Below are 17833 nucleotides of genomic sequence, written 5' to 3' on the forward strand. Positions count from 1 at the left end.
CCCTGAGGTTGTCGACATTGCCGTCAATATTAAGAACAGATCGAAGAAGTCAAAATTAATCTGAGTAATTAGAAACTGGGCCTCATTTTATTGGATTTATGAAGAGGTGATCAACTTGAGAAACACCAAAATTGAAACAACGATATATATCTCACAACCTGCAAACTTTAAAATTTTTGAGGAGTTCAATACATTGGTGCAATATTTGAAAGGCAAAGACGTGAACAGGGAGGAGCTTAAACCTGACCGGTCATCTTGTTCTGAAAATCTTGGCTCAACAATTGATGTGAAGAGACTTTATGGGACATGTAGTGAATATTCTTCATCCGTGCACAAAATCATAAATGATATTTAAAAAGAGCTTCTTCATATCAATTTTCTAGAAGGCAGACCCACCATTGAGGATCTTATTTCTCAAGAAATTCGCGAATCAAATGGATCTGTTTCATTCGTTACCTGTGGTAACCCTTCTATGGTTGAATAGGTGCGTTACTATTGTGCTAATAATGTATCAAACAAAGAAAAGAAGAGAGTCGATTTATATAAACAGACCCATGTTTGGGCATAAAGCTGGTTTTTGTATTCAATTGTTTATTTGTATAATGTAAATATTTCAACCGAGTATTATGAATCGTTCCTGAAAAATTTGATTCTATTCGTCCTGAATGAAAGTTGACACAACTAAATTATCACAAGTGCATACATCTTGATCCGGAAAGATCTGCTTCTCTTTTGTGAATGTTGTTTTCGCTTAAATAATAACGACTGATGCATTTTGTAGAGAACAATTACAAGATATTTTAGTGACCCGAAGTGATGGAGCACAAAAGAAGAGGTCTTCAAGCTCAGTAGATTTCAAAGGCATTAATTTACGAATTGCATTTGGACGATTTGAGTTTTAGCGGTATCAATTTAGAGGGGTGGACTAAAGTTTACAGGCTTAATCTCAGGACTAAAGTTTAGTAAGGCATTGGGTATTATAGTATAGTAGTACAGTCTAAATATTGTACTGAAAATATAGTCAACATTAAACCATTGAGCTTAAGTCCTCATTCGCTGCTAAGAAGGATTATGAAGATCGAAGGAACATTGGAAAAAAATTAACGACTAGTTTTCGCAAGACAGCTAGAGCTTTCTCAGGTCTCGCTCTTTTTGTTTCAATTCGAACAGAACTTCTAAACTAATAACGCTGAAATGGTAACGACGACGAAAAAACCAATCAAGCTTTTTCACTAACGCAAGGTCTAATCAAATAGAAGAGCTAAATACTTTTTGCGATATTGTCCTCTTACTGTCACTATTTTTTAGAATCACACTGACAATTTTGTATTCATGAAGCTACCTAATGGAGTTACACTTTGTGGGGATCAATGTTTCCAATGCGCCTCCAGAGAGGAAGTGGCGAATATTTCATATGCATTGACTATTCAAATATTTAAACTACCTCGGATGAGTTCAAACCGTGACTTTTTTAAATTTATCAATTTTCAGATACGAAAATTTGTATAGAAGATGGTTGCATTATAGTTACAAAACTCAGTTCGGGGAGAACAATAGAAACAAGAAAAATTGTTTAGTGCTTTATATTATATTCATTTTTATTTTTATTTTTTATTTTAATTATGTGGAATAATGCATGTGCAATGACATCACAAGTTTAGCAAAAAGTGTATTTACAGAAAAGTAATCATTTACGATTAATTTCAAAATTTCATAAATGAGATCGGTAAATTTCCGTTTAAAACCAAAGTAGTGGAATGTCTAACCAGCTTTGCCAATGGGTCAACAACTTTAGAGAGACACAATGAGACGAAGTCATATCCACAATTTCATTGTGTTCCTAAACTACACGATACATAAAACATTACTAGAGACTGCATAGTTTTTCAAGGCGTTACCATGCATATACCTTCTCATTCTCTCTTGTTCTTCGAATTTGTCTGGCATTTGACTATCAAGACATACGGTATACGTTCCACCTTTCGTGACAATGAGCTTTCGATTGTGTGAATCTTGTAATTGATGTCACTTTTTAAGGAGTATAGATAAAGACACAGTGACTACTGCGTGTTCTTTTGTCGTTCAAATGGCGCTCACTAATATTTCAATCATCAAAAGAATCATAAAAACAATCAGAAACACATAGCCCCCACTCTTCTAAATTGTAATCTAAAGAATCTGCACTTTTCTTAAAAGTCAACCTATTCTTGTTTCAAAGATTTAGTGGGTGTTTATATCGGAATTTTGCTTTTACATAACCTGAATAAAAATCGGCAAATTAAAGAGCCGAGTACATTCTTCATTTCTGTTGTTCCTAGTTCACTATTTGATTAATATTGGTTGGAGCAAATGTTAAAGACGGTTATGGAACTCGGCCAGGTGACATTTGAGTCAACACCTAACTTCCAGGATTTTAAGCCAATGAAATCAATAAATACGGCTTGAAAAGAATATAACGTTAGTTTATCTACACTAGCTTCGAAGATACATTTATGTCCACAAACTGTCAGTCAGTGTGTATACTCTATTTCAAGCCGATATTTCCGGTGCACTTGGCGCTTTGAGCGCCTATTCCATTATTGACCTTGAAAATAACCCTTGAAATTGATCTCCATAACATTGACCACATCAAACTTTCGTATCCTTTTTCGGTATCGAAGCTTGAATCTTCGGGCCGGAATCGAAAATTTAAAGTTCAGCGCCTCAAAAATTAAACCATTCACCTGCATATGTTTTGTTAACGTTTTAAAGCATATACTAAAATGCCCCACTACATGTTGTTTAATTGCTCGTGTGGTTCAGTGAATCTTCTTTCTATGGAACTAAACTTGTGTCCATTCAGCGCAAAGTTTCGAGTTAGGTTGTTCAATTTGAGTGATACATGGTCGCTAAAATATATGGAATAGTGATTGGTTTCCAAACACTAAAAATAAACAGAGAGGTGCTTTTCCATAGAAACAAGAGTCCCTTTTCACTCAAAGTGTAATCTGCAATATGCAAGAGTAAAATCGACTGATATTATACCTGCACTTCTTTATATATTTTGCGCAAATGAAAAGTAATGGCGCATTTTAACTTTTAAATTATAACGCAATTCATATTTTTGACGGTTCCCAAATTCTTCCAAAGCTACACCAGAAGCTGCAATCAAGTGCCTTTGGTTATTCATTCAAACATCACACCATTCCACAAGAATAAATAAAATACACTCTATTTTTTGATGTCATTGTCCGTTTTCTCCACAGCCTTAGTGGAAGTTCCATTCTCATAGGCGAATAGGTTGGCTATAACGCGCATCATTGAGATCGTCTACGGTACATTCGGTGAGGTATAAGGGCCACTACAAAGATTTACCCCGCAGTTTTCTGCTGCATTTCCAGCGTTTGATGAGGGGAATTTGCGATGAATTTTACCTGCCAACTACCTGTTGTCAGGTGGACGCCTTTATTTAAAGTTGAAATTTTTTTATCCAGTTTCTTCTGTTTCGTTATCAATGAAAAACCAAGGTCAATTGATCAATTTGTGTAATAATAGCGAAACGGAGTGACGTGTTTAAATAACGTGTGATTTTTAATGCATCATTTCATGAGCGATTTAGAGCAAAAATTGCATTTATTTTGATAGAGTTTTGGTACAAAGTCCACGAGTTCTAAAGGAGAACTCTCACCAAGTATAGCTATTGGCATTAGTATGCAACAGAATATAGACTTGGACAATAATCACTCTTGTTCATATTAAAAGCATTTACTAAAACTAAGGTTATGAAATCTAAAAACTCTGTCTATTTCTTCGAATAGAAACCTTTATTGTTCTTCTTAGACCACGCATGAGAGTTTAGAATATCGCCAAAAAGTTTTTAAAAAGTATAGAAGTTTGTAGTTTAACCAAATTGTAAACACTTCTATGGTGCTAGATTCTCGTTAGATAACAATCGCTTCGTTTTGTTGCACACGGAGTTATAAATTTTATAAACACCGTGTAAGTTCGCAATGCGGAAAGGATTAAGTTTTTCAATTTATTAGCGCCTTAGCCTTGTATTTACATTGTGTTGTGATGACTTATTCATCTCAATGTCACATTGTGGCACTACATCAATGTGTACAAATTGGGTTATAATTTTTTCCAACATTGTGAGAGCTTATAATTACAAGTGCACAAGAGAGAATTCCTAAGTATTCCATTATTGATTAAGGTTTTTTGGAGATGGATGGAATCGTCACAACATTTATTTCTTTTTATTTATTTTTCATCTTCTGTAACAAATGGATCACAAAATTAATGCATAGAAGTCGTGCACTCAATGCTAAAGAACAGTAACTCAACAATACAGCCAAATGCCCACTGAATCTAACAAGTATTCGGCTGATAACTAGTCTGACTTTAAAACAATTGCAGCCCGTTCATATCGTGGCTGAACTGAATCTACTTTTAGTAGAACTTTTAGGCTTTTTTTCAGTTTGGTACCTTATATCAATAGCCACAAGGTATAAGGTGAATTACGATTATAAACGCTATTTAATGAGCACAACTTTGTAACTATGCAAAGTTTCTTATATATTTTAGATTTCTCCTTCAGATAATTATTAATCAGTTGAATTTAGTTGTTGGGTAACACATGCATCAAATGTAATTTTGCTGTACGATTTGTTGGGGGATAGAATTTACATTGTATTCTATCGTTTGTGGTTATATTATTTTCGTATAAACAAACATCACTAATTATTAATAATACAAATTTAATACTCCATGCATATTTTGTATCGACATGTGAATTTAACCTTGGCTGTGTTTTGGTCTCTTTCTTTTAGAGCCTTCTTTTTTTGTTTTTTAGTAACATTTTACTCATTTAGCGCCTAAAAGTATTAGGTACCAAAACTTCGTGACTAAATATTTGTGTCGAAGGAAATCTGTGTACCCCAAAGTCATATTACGAAAGGGGGAAATATCCTGACCCCTCATAACATTTTAAATTGAGGTGCATATACGTGTGAACTAATGATGTTATTTCTTTTTATGTCCAAAAACACAAATTAAGCCAGTTTCAATTGACATGGATTGAAATCAAACACCCACAAACACAAATCGAATCTTTTAGAGGAGAAATTTTTACGTGAAAAAAAAGATTTTGGAAACTAGTGCACTAAAAGTAGTTTTAGACTTGCAGAACAATAAGAAACACGTATTTCACTACTGAATCTACCTAACAATAGAACAGTTTAGTGCAAATTTAAAATTTGCTCGATACTACTACTTTTAGCCATTGGCTACTAACTGACTATTGTTCATTTGAATTTTGTCTATTGTGCACACTAATAAAGACTCCATTTATTGAATAAAAAAAGGATCTAACAGCTTTTACTGCACAATGGCTTCTTTCTCATGCATATGTGTGTTCTCACCCATCGCGAACAAGTGCAAGATGAGATTGACAAAAACGAAAAATAATATTTCTGAAACTCTAATCAAACAGTCGGTTATACTTGACTTTTGTCGTTAGCTTGTCAAAAAGGTTCGTTCGTTGTTGAGTTGTGAAATTTGACAAGAGAAGGAAGAAGGTTTTTTAGCTAAACTGTAGTGATGTCGTTTACACTTGAACTTTTTCACTTTTTCTCCCCACCTGTGGATCTAAACATTAAATCTTTTAGGCGCCTAAAAACCCTGTGTGTGGTGTCTCTGTGAGAAAATTACTACGGATTTAGAAAATTCCACCGCATGATTACACTAAATTAAGTGGAATATATTATTTTTCCATGCGCTAGAGTCTAAAATAGGAGCATGCAGTTTATTGTCTGATTTTTTAAAAATATATTGTTTACTATTATTTTCCTTTATTTTGTTACTAAAATTATGTAGTGTGTATAGAGAGAACTCCATTATAGTTCAAGAGTCCGTTTCACAAAACCATCGTCAAAACAAAAGACACTAAACATTTTGAATAAAGTAAATACTGAATTTTTGTATGAAGATATAATAACCAGTTACCATGTCAAAAATTTATTATTTTTTCAATTATTATCTTACTCCAGCTCCAATAGTAATAATATCTTGTTTGCACCCTTTTTGTTTTCCCCTTGAAATATAGGACATCAAGCTAGCCAAACGACCACAAGTGAACTCCACGTAAGGTCACAACATTCCTTTTTTTTGGAAGCACAATACGAATTTTGAGACGGAAACAACCCCAAGTCATAACAATCGTACAAACTGGTTTGCAAACACAACCCCTTTCCGTCTTTGTTGTATATCGGTGAAGCTGCATAAGAGCCATACCACTCGTTGAACAAGCCCCACCACAGTAATACAATAGTGGTTTTGGCTTTATTGAGTTATTTTTGAAGTCACAAGTTTTCTGACATCAATTGACACCCAAAAGGCTTGGACAAACGCTCAACGAAGTTTAAAGTCCGATCGAGGAGATATAGTAGTATTTTACTTCAGTCTGCCAAATTAACCTCAAAAAATCGTATAACTGCGTTCTATTTAATTCTAAAAGAGGCGTTATACCATATTTGAAATTTAAATTTTAAAACACATTTTGAAGTCAAAATAAACAAAAAAAGAAAAGCTTCATAAAGCATTCGACCACTCATTCGAATAGAACCAGATCTTGTGGAAAAGCTCAAGACTTGAGAAAGACACATTATTATAAAAGGCTAAAAGTAAGTGGAACAAAAATCTAAGATTCTTTTTGCATCTAATTTATCGCAGTTTCTTTATTAATCAAGCCATCAAACCTAAGGTTTGGACGCCCTTGTGAAATAAAAAAAGACCCCACGGTAATAAATAGAGTCACTTTCCTTTATCAAAATACGGGGTTGTATAAAATCGAACGAGAGTTATCTCATACATTGGTTCACATTAACGAAATCACATTTTCAGTTCACAGAAATCATTTAAACAAAACTAAATCAGACACAGCTCGAACCTGAAAACATATTACTATGACCCCTCGAGCTGATAAAAATATTGATCAAGGAGATCAAAGAGCTGCCCCTGTAATTAGTGGATATGCGGCAGACGCTAAGACAACTTTGCCACCCTTAGGATCAACTATGAAGCCAGAGCAGTCAGAACTGTACACTCAAGTGCAACAGCAACAGCCTTATGACTATAACGTACAGCCTTCGATGTACTCATCCTATCAACAATCAAATTATGACCCATATCAGAGACAAAACCTTTTGCAACCACAAAATGCTTACACAGGGATGACCCAGTATACACAACCATCATATCCATCTACCAATACCTCGACCGGTATACGATTCCTGTATTCCAATAGTGTTTCTGCAGTGCCCGCCACCACGTCAAAGACAGATCTTCAATCACACGTACCTCCAGAGAAAAAAAGCAGACGTTTTAGAAGACGGTATAATCAAATTGTCAGAAAGTACCCCTGTTCGTTCCCTGGCTGCCTGAAAAGTTATGGGTCGTTAAATCATTTGAACACTCACATAGTTACAAAGAAGCATGGCCCTCGTAAATCAAAACTTGACTTTCAAAACGGAGGCCAACACAAGGATGATAAAGCGGAACCAAGTGCCTTGCAACAAGACCATACACCACAACCACATATACTGCAACTGGGACATTACCAGCTTCCGCAGCAATCACAAATTCCTGTGCCTCCACAACAATATGTAGCACAACCAAACGATTACGCGGGCTATTATTATGGCTACTCAGCACCACCAAATTTACGTCCTAGTGTGTCAACTGACTCAACCCAGATTCCTTCTTCCAACGCCGGTTTATATTATCTGGGATTACAAACTACGTCGACTTTAGCTCCACAACAAGCACTGCAAGTTCAGCCACAGCGTACTGGTGGATCAGCCTCTACTCCGCAATATTACCAACCTACGCCACAACAGAATTTGTATGCGTCTCAATTTCAACAACAACAACAACAACAACAACAACAGGCTCTAGGAGCTGGTATATATTCGAATCTTCAATCGCTGCCTCAACAGCGAGCAAATAACCGTTAATGGAGCTGCCCGTAGCTGAGAACATTCTTATGTGGCAACCATGTAATGGTATATAATTGTTTTTATTTTTTAGGGTGTATAATTGTATTATTTACGACAAATCTTTGTAATTGGTAGCACGTAAATTTGTTTTTCATTTTGATCTGCATTTGTACTCTGACGAGAAAGCTACACGTAAAGACCTTTCAAGTTTGTTCTACTAATGAGCATGGCAGAAACAAGTAATGATACAGAGGAGTTGAGCCATAAGGATGCAGTCAATGAGATAGGTGGTAGTGCAAGTGGTGAAAAGGTGGAGAACAATGCACCAAACTTTGAGCAAAGTAGTGAATTAGCTCAGACAAAGGATCCATTTACAAAACCACTGAAAAAGCGGTTGACTCTTCAAGAAAGACTAGCTCAAGCTGCAAAGGGGAAAAAGAAGTCTGGTAATAGGCCAGTAGTTAATGGTGAGCAAGCACAGACGCTGTCGCCGGTAATATCACCGCAAGTTACGGGCAATCGAGAAGCCTCCACCAATGAGATTAGCTTCAAAGCGGAAGTCGAAAGACTAAAGCTTGAAATTACGAATTTGAAACAAGCAAAACCAGACTCTTTTGAAGAGGAACGTAACGAGTTGTTGGACAAACTCAAAACTAAAGACGAGACTATTGCACAATTGTTAAAAGAAGGAGAGATATTATCGCATAAAGAACTAAAATTGAATGAAAGTATTAAGAGGCTTAAGCTAGCTAATCAAACCTTGGAGGAAGATATGGCTGAGTTTGCAAAGAAGCACGAGACCTCATTAGTGTCCTCGCAGGAACTTCAAGAATTCCTTAAATCGAATAAGCTTAAAAGCGTGAACCAGCTTATTACCAAATTTTCAGAGACCAATCAAGAGTTAAACAGAACCAAGGGCGAGATTGACACATTGAAACAATGGGAGTCAAAGTACAATGAATTGACAAAGGATTACGAAGAACTTACTGCAACAAGAAAAGAATTGACTAAAGAGGTTAATTCTCTTAAAGTTGAGCATGAAATGTCCAAGAAACAATTTGAACTAGATCTTGAATCAAAGCAGGAAATAATCATTTCCCAGAAGGAAGAGCTCTCCAAGGCAAAACAAAGTTACTCAGAGGAGATTACGCGGTTGGAAGAAAAGATTGAATCCTTGAGGTTGGACCATGAGGTGCCGACAATACCACACAATGAGGATAAAATTGACTTTGACGATTTCAAGAAACTCTCTGATGCGCATCATGTGTTGCAAAAACTGTATTTATCTTCACAAGAAAACTGGAAGTTGATTGAATCTAATCTTTCGCTAAAAGTTGATACGTTGACCTCTGCATTAGATGTTGCAAAGAGAGCGAAACACAAATTGAGCAATGATTTGATCAAAGCAAATGGAGCTCTACAATCGCAATCAAATGAGATAAAGAGCTTGCAGGATGAGAAGAAATTGTTACAGGAGCAAATCAACGAGTTACAGTTATCCGTCAAACTCAAGGACAATGACATACAAGTAATTAACGAAAAATTGGACCGATTACAAGCGGTGTACACACAAGAACGATCTAATCTTAATATCAAAATTACCAGCTTGAACGAAACAATTGAATCACTCAAGGAACAACAAAGGCAACCGGAGCCAGAGCCCAAATTGAATCGTGACAGTTCAATTGGCTCCGATTTGAGCTGGAATGAAATCCGACTTGGTGAATCTTCCAACACTCCAGCATTAAATAAAGAATTCGCCATGTTTCTGAATCGTTCTCTGGCGTCCTTTACCGAAATTGGTGAAGGTGAACTACTGGAACGAGAATCTTATATGACACCAAGTTTTGGTTTTGCTGCTAGTGGAAATAACGGAAGTACTAGCGGATTGGGTGTACCAACGTCGATAAACAACGGAAACAATTTACAATTGGTCCACAAAATGAGTTCAAACATTAGGCGATTGGAGATTGAGTTAAACACACTCAAAGATGAATATGAGAAGTTATTAAATGTCAAAGAATCAAGAGAGCAGGAATTGCTAGAGTCAATCAAAGTGAATGAGCAAGTTCACAATTTGAAATCAAAGGTTGAAGAACTACAGAGAGAAATGGAAGAGAAGGAGGTGAAGGAGCAGACAATGTTGGAGTTGATTGGTGAGAAATCAGAGCAAGTGGAGGAATTGAAAGCAGATGTTGCTGACTTGAAAGATTTATGTCGAAGTCAAGTGCAACAGATGGTGGAAATGCAAGGTTTGTAGATAGTGTAGAACAAATAAAAATATAATCGCATTTTAATATTTTGCGCGATCTCATCTCAGAGTGAAAAAAATAGAAAAATAAAGCTCTTCTTTAGGACGACTGAACCACCATGAATTATAGCATCTACAACAACCTAATAGCTAAATTAGTTCCTCGTAGTGGCAAAGATGAGTTTCAATTTTATCAAGTTGATGCGTCGGGGAATTTGTCACCAGATGGATCCGTATTTTTGGATGAGTCGGTAATCGATTTCGCTTGGGGGAGAGCACCAAGCTCGACAAAGAAAAGAGAACTTAATGGAACAGCAAAACCTCATATTACAAATGACTCAGTGATTGCGTTATTGCTGTCGGGGGATATTGTGTCGATTTCGTCCCATTCGAGGACAGTTGTCAGATATGAAGTAAAGATAAAGTTGACTCATTTTATTGGAATAGAGGAAAACACGATATGGGGCTTGTCGAAAGGAAACTTATATAAAGTCGGATTAGATGGAAAAAGTACCAAGGTGCAAGTGCCTGAGTTCAAGAGCATTGTCGTCAAAAGTGGGAGTGTTTATATTGGTACATCGTCAGGACTTCTAATTGGGAAGATAAATAAAAATGCATTTGACAAGGAGAAAGAAATCAAAACCGGATTTGAAGTTCTGTCGGTGGAGGTACAGGATTCGGTAGTTATAGGATCATCACTATCCAAGGCAGTACTAGTGCATGCAAAATTAAGTAAAGAGTTGATTATTGGCGAAGGTGTGAAAATACAGGTTGCGGGAAACATCTACATCATCAACGACGACTCATTGAAAGTTCTCACACCTACGGGGGATTACATCAAGACTATAAATACATCACATCAGGTTGACTACGTTTTCGAAATAGATGGTACCAACTATGTCAGCTGGCACGATGGTGTTGACATGCATGTTCAGAAATTCACAGAAGATACTGACTCTATATCCTTTCAAAATGGGTCATCTGTTAAACCAAAAAACTCTACCATGATTCATGTTGAGGAAAATGTTAAATTGTTGGATGCAAAGACGGTGGAGAGTCAACTACATGACAAATTAAGTAAAAACAAACTCAATGAGGGAGAAATTACCCAATTATGTACATCATTACACAACGATGATGACGTAAAGCAAATTGTCTCAACCTTACCTCATGAGTATGTCGAACGGTTGTTTAGCGTCATGAATACAAACTTACCAGTATGGCTCAAATGGATACTATTGATACATGGAAATCTGATTGCTAAATCTGCAACTTCCGTCAAGGATCTTCAGCAAAACCTTCGATCAAACGTGGAAACAATGTCTCACTTGTATGCAATCAAGGGTAAGCTTCAGTTACTTCAATTACAATCGCAGATTAGAGATACATCTATTGATAATGACATTACCACTACAATTGAAGATGAGACGATGATTTACGCAAACGGGGAAGTGGATGAATTAAATAGACTCTAAAAAATCAACAATTAATCCAGCAACTACTTCCGGTGCTTCTCTTTGTAGGAAATGTCCTACTTGGGGAACCACTTTAACTTGAGCCTTTGGATACAAGCTCTTCAACTTTTGTTGTTCTAAAACGGCAATTCTGGATGACATGCACCCATCATTTTCTCCATTTAAAATTAAAGTAGGAACTTTCACAAAATCAACGGGCCATCTTGATTTCCAAAATGATAAAGGACGAAACAAGTGGCGATAGTATGCTGTGACTGCATTTACTACACCATCTCTCTTAAACGCATCTCTAACTTCAGTGATTTCTTCCTGGGACACGTTATAATCTGGTGACCAGTATTTCCAAAGATATGTCAAGTAATCATTTGACTCTGTTAATTTTGCTTTGTATAACCAAGGATACTGCATAGTAAAGAAATACGTTGACAAGTACAATTGCTCGGGGGCATGCCACAACAATTCGTAACCTCTAACATTGGCCAAGTAAGGAATTGCCAATGTTACCATAGACGTAATCAATTCGGGATACAAATTTGCAGTCTTGAACGCTATGATAGCGCCCCAATCGTGACCAACTAAATGTACTGGTTTGTTCAATTGAGGGCTGACTTCGTGGATCCACCCTTTAACGTCTCCGGCAAGATAGGGCAACATGTACTCATGTTCAGGTCCAATACTGGACTTTTCATATCCTCTCAATTTAGGGGCAATTAGCAAAACCCTTTCTTTGAAATGGGAAAGCAACAATGGCCATACTTTATTGAAAGTGGTATTGATATCCGGGAAACCATGAAGAAGAATAATAACTCGATCAAAATCCTGTGCATCAATTGCTGATAAAGGCAAGTTACTCAATGTGGTGAATTCTCTGCCATCATTATGAAGCTTGATTTCTTGTTGATTTAGCGACATGATTGATGCAATTACTGCTGTAGAGGGTGGGAGTAGCGGTGATTTTTGGGGAAGTTATAAGTTTGAATATGTTTGTTTGCGGCTTGTGATAATATTTAAGGGCGGAGATAAAAATAATTTCACATGGGTCTTGAAAAGTTAAGATCTTGAAAATTAGTAGATGTAATCGTAGTGATTAAGTGCTAATCGATGAACGGTTAAGAATGAATTTCGGTAGACAAATGGTGGTGTATGTCACAATCCGTTCGTGATAATCATTAGATGAATCTTGTCTTTATATAAATTTGCGTATTTCCTTATTCCACGATTTTGCTCCTTATTTTCCCCTCAAATGTATGTTACAATTGCAACTACAACATACCTGATGTTTTTCCCCCTACAAGATAAGTGAGTACGGTAATCAAATAATCATTCATGAAATGGCTCGTTTGCAAATGCATGAGCCACGAATATACTTTTTACCAATGGGCAGTTGAATCATTACGACCTTGGAATAGATTTCGTATTGACTTCCTTCTCTAAATAATCACACCACTCTAACAAAGCGTTACTTTCAACTCGATTACGAAACAAAAAGGGTTTCATAAAATGCATCTACCATGACAACTCCTTCAACATTAGAAGGCATTACATTACGTGACTAAAAAGGAATTTCTTTAGAGGTTGAAGTAGTTCATACTCTTTACTTGATAGATAGTTTTCAAGGGTGCATGATTCTAGAGAAATTAAGGGCTTATTCAATAAAGTCTTGAATCAACAAATGTTTTTCCTCCTCGGAAACCCGGAAATAATTATCATCTTCTTTGTGTCGACTCAACCAGTGCTCTCGTTTTACTTGCTGTCCAACACGCGTGAATTTTTCGTACCACAAAGCGGCGGAAAAACATCGAACAGTGGCGGTTCACCTGTGATTACCCCGGACGTCGACGGAATGGGCAAACGACGGGAAGTTTTGTACCGATTTTAGACACGACACTTTTCTCAATACTTTAATTATTATATGGGGTAAATCAAAAAATAAGCACTTAGTTATCACCTTTTCTTTCTTTCTTTCCTTTATTTGAAAACACTACTACTAACTATATACATTTATAATTTCATCAACCATGAGTAACGCACATGACTCTGTCTCCAAGCAAATGGATGTCCAAACTGACATCGTCACCCTAACCAGATTTATCTTGCAAGAACAACAAAAATTGGCTCCCAATGCCACAGGTGAATTGAGTTTGTTGTTGAACTCGTTGCAATTTGCCTTCAAGTTTATTGCTCACAATATCAGAAGGGCTGAATTGATCAATTTGCTTGGTGTTTCTGGTACCGCCAACACTACTGGAGATGTTCAAAAAAAGCTTGATGTTATTGGTGATGAAATTTTTATCAATGCCATGAAGAGTTCTGGAAATGTTAAAGTACTTGTTTCAGAAGAACAAGAAGATTTGATTATTTTCCCTGGAGGTGGTCGTTATGCTGTTTGCACTGATCCAATTGATGGTTCGTCCAATATTGATGCTGGTGTTTCAGTTGGTACCATTTTTGGTGTATACAGGATCCCAGAGAACTCCCCTGGATCAATTAGTGATGTGCTTAGAAAAGGAACCGACCTAGTTTGTGCAGGTTACACAATGTATGGTGCATCAGCTCATTTGATGTTGACTACAGGAAATGGAGTTAATGGATTCACTTTGGATACTCAATTGGGTGAATTCATTCTTACTCAACCAAACTTGCGTATTCCTGAAAGTAGAGCTATTTATTCCGTAAATGAAGGTAACTCATACTACTGGCCCGAATATGTCAAGAAATATTTTGAAGATTTGAAAAAGCCACAAGAAAATGGAAAACCATATTCAGCAAGATACATTGGTTCAATGGTTGCCGATATTCATAGAACTTTGTTGTATGGTGGTATTTTTGCTTATCCGGGAGACAGCAAATCAAAGAATGGTAAATTGAGAATTCTTTATGAAGGTTTCCCAATGGCTATGTTGTTGGAACAAGCTGGTGGTAAAGCTGTTAATGATAGAGGTGAAAGAATCTTGGAAATTTTACCAAAGGGTATCCATGACAAATCCAGTATTTGGTTAGGATCTAAGAAGGAAATTGAAAAGTTTGAATCTTATATTTCTAAATAGAAAGTACATAGTTGAAGATCGTCTCTGCAAAAATGAATAGAGTTTTAAGATTTTGCACTGTGTAAGCTATAGAGCCAATTTCACTTGGCTCCTCTCTGTAGCGCTGACTCGAGGCACCGTGGTAGGTGACCCACTAAGTGTTAAAGCTATCTGCTAAAACCTCAAAGGAGTCTTACTAGTCACCATGATTCCTAATAATGACGTACTCTTGGAGTTTCTTTGTTGTTCAATCTGAAAAAACACTGTCATGTCACATCATCTTCGTCTCTATTTCTTCTCCCCTTGCCTTTGTTGGTAAATAGAACGATTAATTTCAAACAAAATATCAACAGTGCTACTCTGAGGTCGATTTCTCAACACATTCTTCGGACTAGATTTCACTTGCGTTTCCCATTGATTCGACGACTCAAGTGACCTATATACCTTGTAATTCTCTCCATCTTTATCTTCTCGTGCTTTGTTTAGGTACGATTCGTAGTTAGATTGAAGAAATTGTTTAATTTCGTGTGCATTAAACGTAGGCGGTGGTGACCGTGACGGTGATCTCGAAGTTTTCACTTTCTTGTCTGGTTTTGTATGAGTTGGTGTTTCATTAAATGATTTCGGTTGAGTTGGTGTTGCTTGAGCCAACTTCGCTGCCCAGTCCGTTGCCATTTTGTAGTGTTGATGAATAGCTGACCTACAATGCAACAATTTTCCTCATTTTTTGCTGATTTGATATTTTTAGTGTGTAATTAACCCCCCATACAAGTCATATTCAACTGTTTTCCTCATACGGAAGTCAACACTATATTCGCTTTTTTTTCCAGTTGACGTGTTTCTTTTCACATTTTTCTCATTCAAAACAATTTTTCAAGGTAATTCCATTCTTATACACATATCACAACAACAATAATAATATGAGTGGGTTCCGTGTGTTGGACTTAGTGAAGCCATTTGGGCCATTTTTGCCCGAAGTCATTGCTCCTGAACGTAAGGTTCAATTCCAGCAACGTGTCATGTGGACCATAATCTCGTTAATGATCTTCCTTGTCATGTCAGAAATCCCACTATATGGAATTGCATCGACAGATGGTAGTGATCCTCTTTTTTGGTTGAGAATGATGTTGGCTTCTAATAGGGGTACTTTAATGGAATTGGGTATTTCACCAATTGTTTCATCGGGTATGTTGTTTCAATTGTTGCAAGGTACAAAATTGATTCATGTTGATATGCAAAATAAGAATGATCGTGAGACTTTTCAAGTGGCTCAGAAATTGTTGGCGATTTTATTGGCAGTTGGTCAAGCTACTGTTTATGTTTTGACTGGTATTTATGGACCACCAAAAGCTCTTGGAGTTGGTGTTTGTCTTTTATTGATTTTACAATTGGTGTTTGCCAGTGTTATTGTTATTTTGTTGGATGAATTGTTACAAAAGGGTTATGGATTGGGTTCTGGTGTTTCGTTGTTTACTGCTACAAACACTTGTGAGCAAGTATTTTGGAAAGCTTTTGCTCCCACTACCAGTTCATCCGCTAGAGGTACTGAATTTGATGGTGCTGTTGTTTCCATGTTCCATTTGCTTGGTTCTAGAAAAGATAAAAAGAGAGCATTGATTGAATCTTTTTACAGACCAAATTTGCCAAACATGTTTCAATTATTAGCCACCATTTTGGTATTTTTCGCTGTTGTTTACTTACAAGGATTCAGAATTGAATTACCAATGAAATCGACAAGACAAAGAGGACCATATGGATTGTATCCAATTCGTTTGTTCTACACCTCAAACATCCCAATCATGTTAGAAAGTGCACTTGCCTCAAACATCTTTATTATTTCCCAATTGTTGTTTATCAGATGGCCACAAAACTTGTTTATCAAACTCTTAGGTACTTGGGATGCCAGACCAGGATCTTCACAATTATATGCCAACGGCGGATTAGCTTACTACATTCAACCACCATTCAGTTTTACTGAAGCATTGTTGGATCCAATCAAAACAACCGTTTACATTTCTTTTGTTCTTGGATCTTGTGCTTTATTCTCCACCACTTGGATTGAAATTAGTGGTACATCTCCTAGAGACATTGCCAAGCAATTCAAAGAGCAAGGTTTGGTTATTGCAGGCCATAGAGAAACTTCAACTTACAAGGAGTTGAAAAAGATTATCCCAATTGCTGCTGCATTTGGTGGTGCTACTATTGGTGCTTTATCGGTCGTTTGTGACTTGATGGGAACTTTAGGAAGTGGTACGTCGATATTGTTGGCTGTTACTACTATCTACGGATACTATGAATTAGCTGTCAAGGAAGGTGGTTTCAACAAGTCGTTGGTTAGTGGATTTTCTGACGGTATTTAGAAAAACGTCTTTGCGCTACCCAAATAACCAATTGTATAGAGAAGAGACATCAAAAGAAAAAAAATCTATAACGTCATCCCTCATCGATATATATATATATATACACATATACCCTGTAACTATATCACATATAGAATGGATAGTTCAGAAACTGAATCTTACGCGTCAGACAAGATAAGCAATACACAAGATTCATCCCTAGATGAGTTGTTTAGTCAGCTACTGGAGGAACTTCATAAAGAAACTCCCAAAGAAGATTTCAAAAGCATAGAAGCATCTATTAGAAAACTTCCCAAACTCGAGTCCAATTTCGGCAATGTACCCCAAAATAAGGCTAAAGTAGTTAGGATACATGATCCAGTAGCTGCTGCCGCCACCACCAAGAAACAAGACGACACAAGTGGCTCAGGTTGGTTCAATATGTCGCGTCCTGAACTTACTTCATCAATCAAGCGTGATTTACAAATTATTAAACAAAGACAAGCGTTGGACCCAAAACGTCATTATAAGAAGGAGAAATGGCAGATTCCAAAATATTTCCAAATGGGAACTATTGTTGAAGGTAATACGGGATATTACAACAAGTTGACCAAAAAACAAAAGGGAACAAATTTGGTTGAAGAATTGTTACATGATGATAATACAAAGAAATATTTTAAGAGAAAGTATCATGAAATTCAACAACAGAAAACGAGTGGTAAAAAGAGTCATTACAAAAAAGTTAGAAGTGATCGCAAAAAATTTTGAA

At 36.6% G+C, this 17833-nt stretch overlaps 8 protein-coding genes across 8 annotated transcripts; 6 read left to right on the top strand and 2 right to left on the bottom strand. All coding sequences in view use genetic code 12, as the record gives it.

The window, feature by feature from the left end:
* Nucleotides 1–6941: 6941 nt before the first annotated feature.
* On the top strand, nucleotides 6942–7991 carry CORT_0C01040 (hypothetical protein; the record flags this gene model as incomplete). Its single annotated transcript, XM_003868337.1, has 1 exon — nucleotides 6942–7991. The coding sequence occupies one exon, from the start codon at nucleotides 6942–6944 to the stop codon at nucleotides 7989–7991; it is 1050 nt and encodes a 349-aa protein (XP_003868385.1).
* A 202-nt stretch (nucleotides 7992–8193) lies between these two features.
* On the top strand, nucleotides 8194–10233 carry CORT_0C01050 (Sgm1 protein; the record flags this gene model as incomplete). Its single annotated transcript, XM_003868338.1, has 1 exon — nucleotides 8194–10233. One exon carries the CDS (start codon nucleotides 8194–8196, stop codon nucleotides 10231–10233), a length of 2040 nt encoding a protein of 679 aa, XP_003868386.1.
* A 110-nt stretch (nucleotides 10234–10343) lies between these two features.
* CORT_0C01060 (Utp9 small-subunit processome protein) lies at nucleotides 10344–11699 on the top strand (the record flags this gene model as incomplete). Its single annotated transcript, XM_003868339.1, has 1 exon — nucleotides 10344–11699. One exon carries the CDS (start codon nucleotides 10344–10346, stop codon nucleotides 11697–11699), a length of 1356 nt encoding a protein of 451 aa, XP_003868387.1.
* CORT_0C01070 (hypothetical protein) lies at nucleotides 11685–12611 on the bottom strand (the record flags this gene model as incomplete). The annotated part of the gene is made up of 1 exon (XM_003868340.1): nucleotides 11685–12611. One exon carries the CDS (start codon nucleotides 12609–12611, stop codon nucleotides 11685–11687), a length of 927 nt encoding a protein of 308 aa, XP_003868388.1.
* A 1106-nt stretch (nucleotides 12612–13717) lies between these two features.
* Nucleotides 13718–14746, top strand: CORT_0C01080 (Fbp1 Fructose-1,6-bisphosphatase; the record flags this gene model as incomplete). The annotated part of the gene is made up of 1 exon (XM_003868341.1): nucleotides 13718–14746. The coding sequence occupies one exon, from the start codon at nucleotides 13718–13720 to the stop codon at nucleotides 14744–14746; it is 1029 nt and encodes a 342-aa protein (XP_003868389.1).
* A 267-nt stretch (nucleotides 14747–15013) lies between these two features.
* Nucleotides 15014–15400, bottom strand: CORT_0C01090 (hypothetical protein; the record flags this gene model as incomplete). Its single annotated transcript, XM_003868342.1, has 1 exon — nucleotides 15014–15400. The coding sequence occupies one exon, from the start codon at nucleotides 15398–15400 to the stop codon at nucleotides 15014–15016; it is 387 nt and encodes a 128-aa protein (XP_003868390.1).
* Nucleotides 15401–15645: 245 nt separating this feature from the next.
* Nucleotides 15646–17085, top strand: CORT_0C01100 (Sec61 ER protein-translocation complex subunit; the record flags this gene model as incomplete). Its single annotated transcript, XM_003868343.1, has 1 exon — nucleotides 15646–17085. The coding sequence occupies one exon, from the start codon at nucleotides 15646–15648 to the stop codon at nucleotides 17083–17085; it is 1440 nt and encodes a 479-aa protein (XP_003868391.1).
* A 135-nt stretch (nucleotides 17086–17220) lies between these two features.
* Nucleotides 17221–17832, top strand: CORT_0C01110 (35S rRNA processing protein; the record flags this gene model as incomplete). The annotated part of the gene is made up of 1 exon (XM_003868344.1): nucleotides 17221–17832. The coding sequence occupies one exon, from the start codon at nucleotides 17221–17223 to the stop codon at nucleotides 17830–17832; it is 612 nt and encodes a 203-aa protein (XP_003868392.1).
* Between the last annotated feature and the right edge of the window lies 1 nt (nucleotide 17833).

The sequence above is a fragment of the Candida orthopsilosis genome (genome assembly GCF_000315875.1).
Source record: "Candida orthopsilosis Co 90-125, chromosome 3 draft sequence".
Taxonomy (NCBI): Eukaryota; Fungi; Ascomycota; class Pichiomycetes; order Serinales; family Debaryomycetaceae; genus Lodderomyces; species Lodderomyces orthopsilosis.